General features: G+C 48.6%; 1 protein-coding gene across 11 annotated transcripts in view; it reads right to left on the reverse strand.

The window, feature by feature from the left end:
• Positions 1 to 14,519, reverse strand: part of LOC140732868 (NACHT, LRR and PYD domains-containing protein 3-like) — a 36,005-nt gene continuing 21,486 nt past the window's right edge. For all 11 annotated transcript variants that reach the window (XM_073055506.1, XM_073055516.1, XM_073055505.1 and 8 more), the window contains 5 exons: positions 5,772 to 7,500; positions 4,301 to 4,387; positions 3,975 to 4,145; positions 3,652 to 3,819; positions 1 to 3,489 (listed from right to left, as the gene is read on the reverse strand). In XM_073055506.1, coding sequence (XP_072911607.1) covers positions 3,402 to 3,489; positions 3,652 to 3,819; positions 3,975 to 4,145; positions 4,301 to 4,387; positions 5,772 to 7,500 — 2,243 coding nt within the window. In that variant the 3' untranslated portion in view covers positions 1 to 3,401. The remainder of the gene's footprint in view (positions 3,490 to 3,651; positions 3,820 to 3,974; positions 4,146 to 4,300; positions 4,388 to 5,771; positions 7,501 to 14,519) is intronic.

The following is a 14,519-nucleotide window of genomic DNA, read 5'->3' on the forward strand; positions in this document are numbered from 1 at the left end:
TGGTTTCCTCATTGAGAATTTACTCAAGTCATCAAAATATACACAAATTACTAAAAAACATATCTTCACAACAAATTGGTCACAACAGAATACATACCCTCTGTAAATTACAGCAATACATAGTATTTCCGAGACATCAGTCACATTTTCTCTACTGTTACTGGTGCATGTGTAGCATTAGCTCAGTAAACTCTCACAACTTAAAGTTACTAATAATACACAGACTGTGCAAAATGCATTTACAAAGGTGCACATGTAAACTCACAAAGCAGCAAAACACGCGGTATCGGTACACAGAATGGCAACGGCTCCGCTCACACACGCGCTTTAATACGCTCGGCAAACATTACTGTTACTTAGTCGAACATTACATAAACACTCTCTTGGCACTTTACACATATTAGAAAGTCATCATGACCCCTTTAACAGCGTAAATTACCGACTACATACCTCAAAAACGGGGAGAAATAATCACGACAAAGACGTGAGGTGGTTTCCTCATTGAGAATTTACTCAAGTGAAGAAAGTACCGCGATGTCCCCTGGGTATGTGGGTGGAGACAGAAGCAATCGACCTCTGGCTAGCAGATCAAGGCTACTCTGCAGATCACTGATAATACTATCAGGGCTTAACTTTACACAATAAAGAATGAAAGAAACAATGAAATGAATTAAATACCTGTTAGTATTTTAGCCCTTTTTAACATGTGTTTTCACAGTTTTTAAACAATTTTTGAACTTAACAGATCTTCAGTGTCTTATCCTTTAACTTGTCACACTCACAGATGCTGACAGACGGAGAGGCTTGGTGAGGGAGGATACCCGGAGGTGAGCAGGTCAGACACGGTATCAGGAGAGTGACAGTGATGTGATTTCCTGTATCACGGGTATAGACAGTCGTCTCAAGTTAGGAGTTGGTGAAGGTGCAATTGTCAGTTGTTTAGCAGAACTCTCTTGGTGTTTGTATTGTCTAGGTGATCTAAGGCCGTGTGAAGAGCCATTGCGATCACTTCTGTCATAGACCTATTACGTGGTGATGGGTAAATTGCAGTGGGTCCAGGTCCTTGCTGAGGCAGGAGTTCATTCTCACCATGACCAACCCCTCAACATTTCATCACCAGAGATGTGAGAGCCACTGGATGATGGTCATTAACGCAGCTCACACTACTCTTCGTGTTACTTGTCATCTGTAATCAGTAATTTGAGAATGTACAGGGTATGGATAGTAAGTTTGCAGCAGGTAAGTTTGAAGAATTACGGTTTTGCGGTTATCCGAAAGGTGTTGCTGTATTTTCCTTTCTCGCCTTGACCGTCTGTGCCGTCTTGATACCTGATATGACCCGCAGGTTAGTGTGATAGAAGACTCCTGCGTTTATGAACCCGGATGCAGGTGGAGAGCTGGTGATACTGTCACTCTTTCCCAGTGAGTCCTTGGCAGACTCGGTCGGGGTAGGTCTGGGTTTTGGTGAATGCATCAGTAAACTGGCTGAGCGGGTATTTCAGTCTCCATGCTGGTTGACATCAGTAAGTCTCGGAAGGACAATGGGCAATGGTCATCATTATCACAAGCCGTATGAGCTGCCCGCTCTCGGCCTCACCAGTGTAGTCCGAAGGAAACACTGTGTGATGGGACAGTGTGGAGGGAGCTTCACTCTGTGTCTGACCTCAGGAGTGTGTGATGGGACGGTGTGGAGGGAGCTTCACTCTGTGTCTGACCTCAGGAGTGTGTGATGGGACGGTGTGGAGGGAGCTTCACTCTGTGTCTGACCTCAGGAGTGTGTGATGGGACGGTGTGGAGGGAGCTTCACTCTGTGTCTGACCCCAGGAGTGTGTGATGGGACGGTGTGGAGGGAGATTCACTCTGTGTCTGACCTCAGGAGTGTGTGATGGGACGGTGTGGAGGGAGATTCACTCTGTGTCTGACCCTGGGAGTGTGTGATGGGACGGTGTGGAGGGAGCTTCACTCTGTGTCTGACCCCAGGAGTGTGTGATGGGACGGTGTGGAGGGAGATTCACTCTGTGTCTGACCCCAGGAGTGTGTGATGGGACGGTGTGGAGGGAGATTCACTCTGTGTCTGACCCCGGGAGTGTGTGATGGGATGGTGTGGAGGGAGCTTCACTCTGTGTCTGAGCCTGTGAGTTTGTGATGGGACGGTGTGGAGGGAGCTTCACTCTGTGTCTGACCCCAGGAGTGTGTGATGGGACGGTGTGGAGGGAGCTTCACTCTGTGTCTGACCCCGGGAGTGTGTGATGGGACGGTGTGGAGGGAGCTTCACTCTGTGTCTGAGCCTGTGAGTTTGTGATGGGACGGTGTGGAGGGAGCTTCACTCTGTGTCTGATTCAGGAATATTGTAATTCAACATCCCAGAGTGAGACTGGTCAAACAATGCCGACACGGCTTCAGTCTGTGTCTGACATCCTATGTTGATTGCTTCTGTTCCATTCTCTTGTTCGCGACCTTTGGGGACACAGGTCAGAAATTAGACCGTATATGAGCTTCCAACCCATTGTCGTTTTTGTCTGCGGGAGCAAGGAGAGTGCGCAGGAAGGTGGGGGTCAAGAGAGTGCGCATATCTGTGGTGTGAGGAGGCGGGGGTCAGCCTGGATGGGGATGGGGAGTGAGGAGGTCCTGGGGACCAGACACCAGACTGACATCCGTCAGCCTGGAGCTGAAATGCTGCTGTACCAGCATGAGGAGCCCAGACCCATTACTGCAGTTCACCGGGGGGTGGGGGGGGCAGCAGTAACCCCAGGTCACTGTTTCTCCTCTAATGAGACTCGAGTCCGACACCGAGACAGGAAGTTACAGCGGTTTATTGATTTCATCATGACAAATGTAAATTAAACAATGCGTGAGCTGCCGACTTGCGGGAATAAATGTTCCCTATTCACACAGTCACACACAATTAACAGACCAACGACAATGAGTGACCGGTTGAATAATCAGTCCCATTTCTCACCGACACTCCGCATCAGGGAACCGGTGATTTCAGGGCTGTGCCTGAGATCGCCGCAGATCCAGCGTCACTGCCAAGGTATTTGTCAATTTATATCATTATATCAGCCAGACTGTCCTGAGCAAAGGGAGCAAATGGATTCTCTCCCTGGATAATCCCACCTCAGGACATTGTTGTCCCAGACTAAGCCCTGGCCCCCGGGCTCTTCCTGTCTGTGTAATTCCCCAGGGTCTCACGTCGGGAGTCTCGAATGCAAACATCCGGTGGAATCTGCGCCGCTGGACAACAGGCGGAAATACGTCACTGTGGGAACGATCCGGATGTCACAGACCACGAGACTGGAGCCAGTTCCGATAGAACCGTTGGAAATTATACCTGGCACGCAGCCGCTAAATGGGAGGGCGGGGAATCGGCCTAAACGTCTCCATCCCGCGGACGGGGATGTTCACAGGATCACTCTCAGTCCGGGTCTGGGATCCTGCAGAAATGCCAGTTCCATCCTCCTGGTCCCACTGAACCGATTCCCCCACATACTGAAAAAGATGGAGGAATAAAGATAAAATAAACAAATTACACAACAGTGTCAGTAACGGGACTGGGGTTAATGTTTCAACAGCACTCACTTACAAATATCACCAGCAAACCTGCGGTACCACTGATATTTTATCACACAGAACATTAACACAAACACTCACGCGATCCGCTTCAGACTCGGGTGGGTCAGTATGAGGCGGCGGAGAGCAGGGACAGATTGGTCTGTGAGCGAGTTGAATCCCAGGATCAGCTCCGTCAGTGATGGGATTGTACTGAGAGCAGAGACGAGATCCTCGACAGCAGAATCTGTCAGACCAACATTGTTCAGCCTGGTGATGAGAGAGAGTGAGGGTGAAGGACACAGAGAGACAGAAGACAGTACAAATCCCCAGTGTTTATCAATAACACAAATACTGATCTCATTAATGTTCAGTGTCAGACACCCAGTGACTATAAACACAATCTCCCACAGTCTGGTACTTACCACAGTTTCTGTATTTTACACTGCGGGTTCCTCAGAGCCACAGACACCAGTTTCACTCCCGAATCTCCAAGTTCATTATCACTGAGGTCCAGCTCCGTCAGTGATGGGATTGTACTGAGGGTGGAGGCAAGATCCTCAGCACCCGAATTTGTGAGACCAACATTGTTCAGCCTGGAGATGAGAGAGAGTGAGGGTGAAGTACACAGAAAGACAGGAGACGACACAAATCTCCATTGTTTATCAATAACACAAATACTGATCACATTAATGTTCAGTGTCAGACACCCAGTGACTGTAAACACAATCTCCCACAGTCTGGTACTTACCGCAGTTTCTGTATTTTACACTCCGGGTTCCTCAGAGCCGCAGACACCAGTTTCACTCCCGAATCTCCCAGTTTATTCTGCCCAAGTCTAAACAGACAAATTGATGAACGAAGTGATTCAAACTGTGGGTCTGAGGGAATTTCTCTCACTCGGATATTACAGGAAACATTAAACCCTTCAGTAAATCACTGATCAGAGTTCCCATGACTGTCAACGTCCCTCACTGCCCAGCTCCAGGGTATTCACCAAATGTTGGTAATTTAATCTGTTGGTGTGACCCTGTAAACTCCCCATGTTCTGTCCCATTCCCCGATGGTTGGAAAAGTGTTACTGACACGTGAGGGTTGGGAGGGGTAGGGTTGAAGGATGGGAGAAAGTTCCACAGTGAGGAAGATTTGTAACTCGGAAAATGTCAACGGGAGATGGTGGAAGGACCCCAGCTGAGCAAAAGGGATGGGGAGACAGAACCTGCAGGAGCAAAGGTAATGGGGAAGAGAGATCCCACGGGAAGAAGGGGGATAGGAGTGTGTGATCCCACGGGAGGAAGGGGAATGGGAGTGTATGATCCCACGGGAAGAAGGGGGGAGTGTGTGATCCCATGGGAGGAAGGGGGATAGGAGTGTGTGATCCCACGGGAAGAAGGGGGGAGTGTGTGATCCCACGGAAGGAAGGGGGAATGGGAGTGAGTGATCCCACGGGAAGAAGGGGGATAGGAGTGTGTGATCCCATGGGAGGAAGGGGGAATGGGAGTGTGTGATCCCACGGGAGGAAGGGGAATGGGAGTGTGTGATCCCACGGGAAGAAGGGGAATGGGAGTGTGTGATCCCACGGGAAGAAGGGGGATGGGGAAGGGAGTTCCCATGGGGGGGGGAACGGGGGTACGTGATCCCACTGGAGGACAGGGAATGGGGAAGAGGGTCCACGGGAGGATGGTCTGTGGAGATGGTAGTGAGATGGTCCACAGGTCCATGGGGTCTGTGTATCTGGTAGTGAGCACAGTCACACAGGTGGAGTGATGGTGATAGTCACACACGGGCAGGGGAGGACAATCTCACAATGATGTTTCTTTCCTTCTCACTGGGACAGTCTGCTGACGGTCTCTTGTCCCTCTCTGGGAAGGGGGTGTGAAGCTCTGACCCACCTGCTGCAGTCAGTGTCGATCTGGTTGTCAGTAACAGTGAGAAGGATCATTGTCAATGGACGTGTCACAGGCAGCGAGAAACACGGCCATTCCTGTGATTTACTACCATTAAACCAATGGCCTCTGTCCACTGATCTGATAAAGTCTCCTATATCCCTTCACAAGGAACCACAGAACCCTCTCGTCCTTGGGGAATTACTGACCGATCCCTTGGGCATTTGTCACAATTCTTCACAATATGATTTATTGTAGTTTTACCCCAATTCCTTTACATTGAAACAACACAATGGAACAGTTTCACAGTTCAGAGTGAGAGATAAATCAAGTTACCTCAACTCCTGGCACTTGTACAGCCCGGGTCCCAGCCGCTGGATTCCTTCAAACTGAATGTTGCAGTCCACCAGGTCGAGCTGTTTTATTGTATCACAGAATCCGATGACATGAGACAGGACCGCACAGTCAATCGGGGTCAGTGTCATTTCACTGAATGAAAGTGTTTCCACAGATCCCAGTGCGGCCTGAGCCAGTCCACGATTCTGAGACTCAAACAGGTAGTGCAATGTGTTTAGAAGGCTCCTTTTACCAGCTTCACTCCTCGCGTTTTCACTCTGGCGTTTAACCTCCTCCTTCACCCAGTCAATCACCCGGCAGGTGGTTTCATGAGAAAATGGACCCAGAAACTCTTCCAGGCCCCGAGCTGTCTTTGGGGAGGAGAGCCCAGCAACAAAACGGAGAAACACCTCAAATCGCCCATCTGCCGTTTTGTGGGCTTCAGTGAGGAATTTCAGGATATCCCCGGGATGTGGATTCAGGAATGGGGTGACTGCAGCTACAAACTCTTGGATGGTGAGGTGTGGGAATGTGTAGAGCACACACCGGGCAGAATCCTCTCTCTCCAAAATGAACCCGGACAGGAACTGGGAAGGCTGCAGACTGTAGCTGATCAAATCTCTATCTGTAAACACAATCTTCTTCTTGGACACTCCTCTGAAGGCCATCTGACCCACCCTGAGTAACACATCACGAGGATTCTCAATCTCACGGCCGTGGTTTTTCAGGATGTTGTAAATATAGTAGCAATATAGTTGAGTGATGGTCTTGGGAACTCGCTGCATGTCCTTGTCTCTTTTTGTGAAGAAAGGACCTAATGCCAGAGCGAGGATCAAGCAGCATGAGGGGTTGTAGCTCATGGTGCACAGGATCTCGTTCTCTTTCACGTGTTTGAAAACAGCTTCTGCTACAGTCTTATCTTCAAAATGCCTGATGAAATATCCCTTCTGCTCCTCACCAACAAATCCCAGGATTTCAGCCCAGACACTGATCTCTGCCTTTTTCAACAAATGTAACGCAGTGGGGCGGGTGGTCACCAGCACTGAACACCCTGGGAGCAGCTTGTGCTGGACTAAACTGTACACAATGTCAGCCACTTCACAACACGACTCGGGATCTGGGCACTGGTGCTTGGGTTCTGTATCTCTCCGGCTGTCAGCAAAATCGATTCTGTGTTTGAATTCATCCAAACCATCAAATATAAACAGCAATCCCTCTGGGTTCTTCCAGACCTCTGTCAGGATTTTCCCAAAGTAAGGATACTGATCCAGAATCAGTTCCCTCAGGTTTATTCTACAGTTAATGGAGTTTAAATCCCGGAATTTGAAACTGAAGACAAATTGGAATTGTTGGTATATTTTCCCCATGGCCCAGTCATAAACAATCTTTTGTAGCATTGTTGTTTTCCCAATCCCGGCGACTCCGGCCACTGCTGCTGAACTCCCAGATGTGGATTTAATCTGTGAAAAGCTGCTCTGGAATAACTGATCCGTCCGGATTTTTTCCAGCTCTCCGCGGAGATGTTTCTCTCTCCACTCCTCGTGGTCTCTGCCTCTTGCCAGCAGCTCATGTTCCACCAGTCTCCGATTTCGAACAGTAGAAATGACCGTGAGCTCAGCGTATCGATCAACCAGCTGGAAAACCTCCACCTTCTCCCTCATCAGGATCGTGTTCACTCTCAGTGTTTCAGTTTGTGCCCGCAGAGTCTCCTTGTGTTTCTGTTGAACATCTTCCACGGGAACAGACAGTGGACAAACTGTTAGATGCCTCAACTCAGAACTCAGTATTTAAACACACAAGAGTTAGCTCAAAGCTATTGCATTAGTTAATGGATTCAGAACAAGAAGGCAGCGGGAGAGCACCTAAGGATTTCCAGCAGGAAGACATTTTGAGTTCTCGGGAGAAGAGAAAGGACAGACTGCGCAGGCGCGTGACGTCAGCCAGTTGAGCGCGAACAGTTTAAACAGAAGGCAGCCATATCCAGTGGTCAGCGTTGGGAGTGGGCAGCAGAGTGAAAGGGCTTTTGCTCAACGGGCTTCGGCGGTAACGGGACGAGGCAAGGCAGTTGTTGATTGCAAAAGGAGTTAGTATGTGTGTGAGGCCAGTTTTCTGTGGTCGGTGTCAGATGTGGGAGGCCCTGGAGTCTCCCAGTGTCCTGGACGGCCACATCTGCACCCGGTGCATCGAGATGCGACTCCTAAGGGACCGTGTTAGGAAACTGGAGCTGCAGCTCGATGACCTTTGTCTGGTCAGGGAGAGTGAGGATGTGATAGAGAGGAGTTACAGGCAGGTGGTCACTCCAGGGCCACGGGGGACAGAGAAATGGGTCATAGTCAGGAGGGTGAAGGGGAAGGGGCAGGTACTAGAGAGTACCCCTGTGGCTGTACCCCTTGACAATAAGTACTCCTGTTTGAGTACTGTTGGAGGGGACAGCCTACCTGGGGGAAGCAACAGTGGCCGTGTCTCTGGCACAGAGTCTGGCCCTGTGGCTTAGAAGGGTAGGGAAAGGAAGAGGAAGGCAGTAGTGATAGGGGACTCTATAGTCAGGGGTTCAGATAGGCGATTCTGTGGATGCAGGAAAGAAACTCGGATGGTAGTTTGCCTCCCAGGTGCCAGGGTCCGGGATGTCTCTGATCGCGTTCAAGATATCCTGCGGTGGGAGGGAGAACAGCCAGAGGTCGTGGTACATATTGGTACCAATGACGTAGATAGGAAAAGGGAAGAGGTCCTGTAAGAAGACTACAGGGAGTTAGGAAGGAAGTTGAAAAGCAGGACCTCAAAGGTAGTAATCTTGGGATTACCGCCTGTGCCACGCGACAGTGAGAACAGGAATGAGGTGGAGGATAAATGTGTGGCTGAGGGATTGGAGCAGGGGGCAGGGATTCAGATTTCTGGATCACTGGGACCTCTTTTGGGGCAGCTGTGACCTGTACAAAAAGGACGGGTTGCACTTGAATCCCAGGGGGACCAATATCCTGGCAGGCAGGTTTGATAGAGCTGTTGTGGAGGGTTTAAACCTGTTTGACGGGGGGTGGGAATCAGAATGTGAGTGCAGGGATTAAGGTAGAAGGACAAGGGCATGATGCTAAGAGTTTGAGTTGATGAGGAAGGACAGAACATAATTGTAGCTAGTTAAAGGGGTTGAAATGTCTCTATTTCAATGCTAGGAGTATCAGGAACAAGGAGGATGAACTTAGAGCATGGGTTAGTACGTGAACTACGATGTTGTGGCCATTACTGAAACTTGGTTGGAGGAAGGGCAGGATTGGATGATGCAGGTCCCGGGGTTCAGGTGTTTTAAAAGGAATAGGATGGGAGGTAGAAAAGGGGGGGGGGTGTGTGGCATTGCTGGTCAGGGATAGTATCATGGCTATAGAAAGGGAGGACGCTGCAGAGGGAGTGTCCACGGAGTCGGTCTGGGTGGAAGTCAGAAATAGGAAGGGATCAATCACTGTGCTGGGAGTAGTTTATAGGCCCCCAAATAGCCCTTGGGACACCGAGGAGCAGATAAGCAGGCAGATTTTAGAATGGAGCAGGAAATACAAGATAGTAGCTATGGGTGATTTCAACTTCCCTCATATTGACTGGCACCTCCTGAGTGCAAGGGGGATAGATGGGGCTGAATTTGTCAGGTGTGTTCAAAAGGGATTCCTGACACAGTATGTGGACCAGCCAATGAGAGGAGAGGCCATACTGGATCTAGTTCTGGGTAATGAACCTGATCAGGTGACAGACCTCTTGGTGGGGGAGCATTTTGGTGAGAGTGACCACAACTCCCTTAGCTTCAGCATAGCTATGGAAAGGGATAAAATCAGACGAAATGGTAAAGTGCTTAACTGGGGAAGGGCTAACTTTGAAGGGATGAGGCAGGAACTAGCGAGAGTAAATTGAAAACAGATGTTCAAAGGGGAAAGCACAGAAGTAATGTGGGAGAAGTTTAGGGACCACTTGAGCTGGGTTCAGGATAGGTTTGTCCCACTGAGGCAAGGAAAAAAATGGTAGGAAAAGGGAACCGTGGCTGACGAAACACGTGAGGCAACTCGTCAAGAGGAAAAAGGAAGCATATGTTAGATATAAGAAGCAGGAAGCAGGAGGGGCTCATGAGAAATATAGGGTAGCCAGGAAGGAGCTAAAGAAAGAACTTAGGAGAGCTCGAAGGGGGCATGAGACGGCCTTGGCATGTAGGATTAAGGAGAACCCCAAGGCGTTCTATGCCTATGTGAAGAATAGGAGGATGACGAGAACGAAGGTGGGACCGCTAAAGGATAAAGACGGCAACATGTGCCTGGAGGCAGAGGAGGTTGGGGAGGTCCTAAATGAATACTTTGCTTCAGTATTCACAAGTGAAAAGGATCTTGATCAGGATGAGGTCAAAATAGAGCGGGCCTATGTGCTGGACAGTGTGGAGATTAAGGAAGAAGTGCTGGATCTTCTTAAAAACATTAAGATTGATAAATCCCCGGGGCCGGATATGATACACCCCAGGTTGTTGTGGGAATTGAGAGAAGAGATCGCAGGAGCATTAGCCATTATCTTTGAATCCTCTTTGGCTGCAGGGGAAGTGCCGGAGGACTGGAGAATGGCAAATGTAGTTCCCTTGTTTAAAAAAGGTAATAGGGAGAAACCTGGGAACTATAGACCAGTGAGTCTTACGTCGGTGGTATGCAAAATACTGGAAAGGATTCTTAAGGATAGGATCTATGAGCATTTGGAGAAGTACAGTCTACTCATGGATAGTCAACATGGCTTTGTGAAGGGAAGATCATGCCTCACGAGCCTGATTGAGTTTTTTGAAGAGGTAACAAAAGAGATTGATGAGGGTAGGGCAGTGGATGTGGTCTACATGGACTTTAGCAAAGCATTTGACAAGGTCCCTCATGAAAGACTCATCCAGAAAGTCATGAGGCATGGGATAAGTGGAACCTTGGCTGTTTGGATAAAAAATTGGCTTAAAGGAAGAAAGCAGAGGGTAGTTGTGGAAGGAAAATATTCTGCCTGGAGGTCGGTGACTAGTGGAGTGCCGCAGGGATCTGTCCTGGGACCCCTGCTATTTGTGATTTTTATAAATGACCTGGATGTAGAGGCGGATGGTTGGGTGAGTAAGTTTGCGGATGACACGAAGATTGGAGGAGTTGTGGATGGAGCTGTAGGTGGTTGAAGGTTACAAGTGGATATTGACAGGCTGCAGAGTTGGGCAGAAAAATGGCAGATGGAGTTCAATCCAGACAAGTGTGAGGTGATGCATTGTGGAAGGACAAACTAGAAGACTGAGTACAGGGTTAATGGTCGGTTACTGAAGCGTGTGGATGAACAAAGGGACCTTGGGGTTCAAATCCATACATCCCTCAAGGTCGCTGCACAGGTTGATAGGGTAGTTAAGAAGGCCTATGGGATGCTAGGCTTCATTAACAGAGGGATTGAGATCAAGAGTAGAGGTCATGTTGCAACTCTACAAATCTCTGGTGAGACCGCACTTAGAGTATTGTGTTCAATTCTGGTCACCTCATTATAGGAAGGATGTGGAAGCTATGGAGAGGGTGCGGAGGAGATTTACCAGGATGTTGCCTGGATTGGAGAACAAGTCATATGAAGCAAGGTTAGCACAGCTGGGACTTTTCTCTTTGGAGCGTAGAAGAATGAAAGGGGACGATAGAGGTCTACAAGATTATGAGAGGTATAGATAGGGTGGATAGTCAGTACCTGTTCCCAGGGCACCAATAGCAAACATCAGAGGGCATATGTACAAAATTAAGAGAGGTAAGTTTAGGGGAGACATCAGGGGTACGTTTTTTTTAATACACGGAGGGTTGAGAGTGCCTGGAATGACTTGCCAGGGATGGTGGTGGAGGCTAAAACATTAGGGGTATTTAAGAGCCTCTTGGACAGGCACATGGATGAAAGAAAAACAGAGGGTTACGGGGTAGTGTGGGTTTAGTACTTTTTTTAAGGATTATGTGGGTCAGCACAACATGGAGGGCTGAAGGGCCTGTACTGTGCCGTAGTGTTCTTTGATTCTATGGATGCTCGTACAGTAAATTTGATTAACAGACCCCTGACTGGACAAAGAGACGTGGTCTAGATAAACACCAGATCGTCACATTTCCACATTAATTGTCTGGGAAGGTAAGTATTTCCCTGGCAGTTTACTGACCCCCGACCGTCCCGTAGTGGACAAACTCCCACTAATGTCACAGCTATCACTGTTCCTGTGGAAGAAACTTTTAATCCCCAGAATGGAGATGGAGAAAAGGATCTTGGGCATTCTCTCAAAGGAACAGGTTGGGGAATCACAGCCCCCCTCCCCTCTCACCGTCACTGATTCAAAAGTATATCTGTTGATCAGCACGTGCACTGTGGGTGGGGGGATTGGGGGAGAAAATGTCAATGCCTTGTTCAGGAGATTGAGTCAGTCAGCATTTTGCCACAAAACACAGACAATTCCCCCACCCCCTCCCCATCATCACAGATGCTGCTCAGCTCACCGAGTGCCTCCAGAAAATGGTTTGAGACGGCCGATCTGCAGTCTCGTGAAGAGACTGTGTTGCAAATAGACAACAGATTCAAGATACACAAGTGTAAAGGAGAAGGGAATAATTGTTATAATGGATCTGATGTAGCACGAACATCTCAGATAAAGAAAGCAATGGAAAACACAATAAATATAAATAGGGCTGAAATGGCTGCCACAAGGGGTCAGAGGTTTAAGGTGTTGGGGAGTAGGTACAGAGGAGATGTCAGGGGTAAGTTTTTTTTTAAACAGAGAGTGGTGAGTGCGTGGAATGGGCTGCTGGCGATGGTGGTGGAGGTGGGTACGATAGGGTCTTTTAAGAGACTTTTGGATAGGTACATGGAGCTTAGAAAAATAGAGAGCTATGGGTAAGCTGAGTAATTTCCAAGGTAGGGACACGTTCAGCACAACTCTGTGGGCTGAAGGGCCTGTATTGTGCTGTAGGTTTTCTGTGTTTCTATAAATACATAGGATACAGAAGTCACTCTGACCTCAGGTGGTTCTGACAGAAATTTTTTAAACCGTGCTGGTGGTGAGGTGGGGTTGTCAGTGTGGAGGGGTGGCTTAGTCATTGGAGGTGTTGATCAGTCTTACTGCTTGAGGAAAGTAACTGATTTTGAGTCTGGTGGTCCTGCTATGGATGTTAGGTTGCTTCCCCCCTCATGGGAGAGGGGCAAACAGCCCATAAGCAGGATGGGGGGGGGGGGGGGAATCTCACCGATACACAAGAGGCCATACCAAGATCATCTACGCCTCCCTCTGGTGCTCTCTCCATCTCCTTTTCCCCTTTCTTCCATGGCCTTCTCTTTCTTTCACTAACCAACTTCCTATCTCTTTGCTCATCCCTCCCCCTTCAAGTTTCTTCTATGGCCTGGCATTTCTCTCTCCCCTCCATCTTTCAAACCGACTCCTCAGTGTTTTTAGTCCAGTCCCACCGAATGTTCTCGGCCCAAAACGTTGACTGTACTTTCTCCATAACTGCTGCCTGGCCTGCTGAGTTTCTCCATCATTATCTGTGTTAGCCCATAATTTCAATTCTTTTGCCTTCATCCCTTCTTGCTTTATGCTTTTTGTTATATTTTAAAAGCTTCCCAATCAACTAACTTCCCACTCACTTTTGCTACATTATATTGCGTTTTCTTTTATGCACTCCGTGGCTGCCTCCTAAGGGTTCATTTACATTAATCTCCCTGATAAGATCTGGTCTCAGTGTGTCAGGATCCTGTCAGTCGTGTGTGTGGCATCACCGAGAATCAGGACCCTGCCGGGGGGGGGTGTGGGGTCTCACAGTGTGTCAGGATCCTGTCAGTCGTGTGTGGGGCATCACAGAGAATCAGGACCCTGCCGGGGGGGTGTGGGGTCTCACAGCGTGTCAGGATCCTGTCAGTCGTGTATGGGGCATCACCGAGAATCAGGACCCTGCCGGGGGGGTGTGGGGTCTCACAGTGTGTCAGGATCCTGTCAGTCGTGTGTGGGGCATCACAGAGAATCAGGACCCTGCCGGGGGGGTGTGGGGTCTCACAGTGTGTCAGGATCCTGTCAGTCGTGTGTGGGGCATCACAGAGAATCAGGACCCTGCCGGGGGGGGTGTGGGTTCTCACAGTGTGTCGGGATCCTGTCAGGTATGTGTGGAGTCTCTCTTCAATGTATTCGGCTGTGATAGGCAGCGTAGAAAAACACTGATTGTGGACATATTTACTTTAGAGAATGTGACAGTGGTAGGAATTATGTTCTTCAATAATCAGGGAGTGCATCTGTTTCATATTCAGAAATGGCTGTGGGAATTTCACTGTCACGTCTGAGCCCTTGGCAAACAACATGAGGAATTGTGAAGAAGCTTGTAGCAATTTACCAAATCCATGGTGCAGGGGTTTCATTGACCGCATGTGGACTGGAACAGCATTAACAGAGGTGACAGAGGCATGTGTAGTTTGTAAACTTCCTGATTCGTCTATCTCTGGTCCCATATTTAAATTATCATCTTTGGAATTTGTTCTTGTAAATGAGAGAGACTGAACCAGGGTTCTGGCCGAGATATTTCTCTTAAGAGCTTCGAATAATCAGATAAAACATGGGCTGATGCAATATTAATAAGTTTTGTGATATTTGTCTTTGTTTTGCTCTCTCCTCTTTTAAATGTGCAGTTGAGTGATCCAACTCAGTCTGCGATGATGATGTCTTACAATCTCTGAGCCCATGCACTGCCCTGAGCACCATTTTCACAGACATGATGGGCTTAT

Source organism: Hemitrygon akajei, chromosome 9, assembly GCF_048418815.1.
Source record: "Hemitrygon akajei chromosome 9, sHemAka1.3, whole genome shotgun sequence".
In the NCBI taxonomy this organism is placed as follows: Eukaryota; Metazoa; Chordata; class Chondrichthyes; order Myliobatiformes; family Dasyatidae; genus Hemitrygon; species Hemitrygon akajei.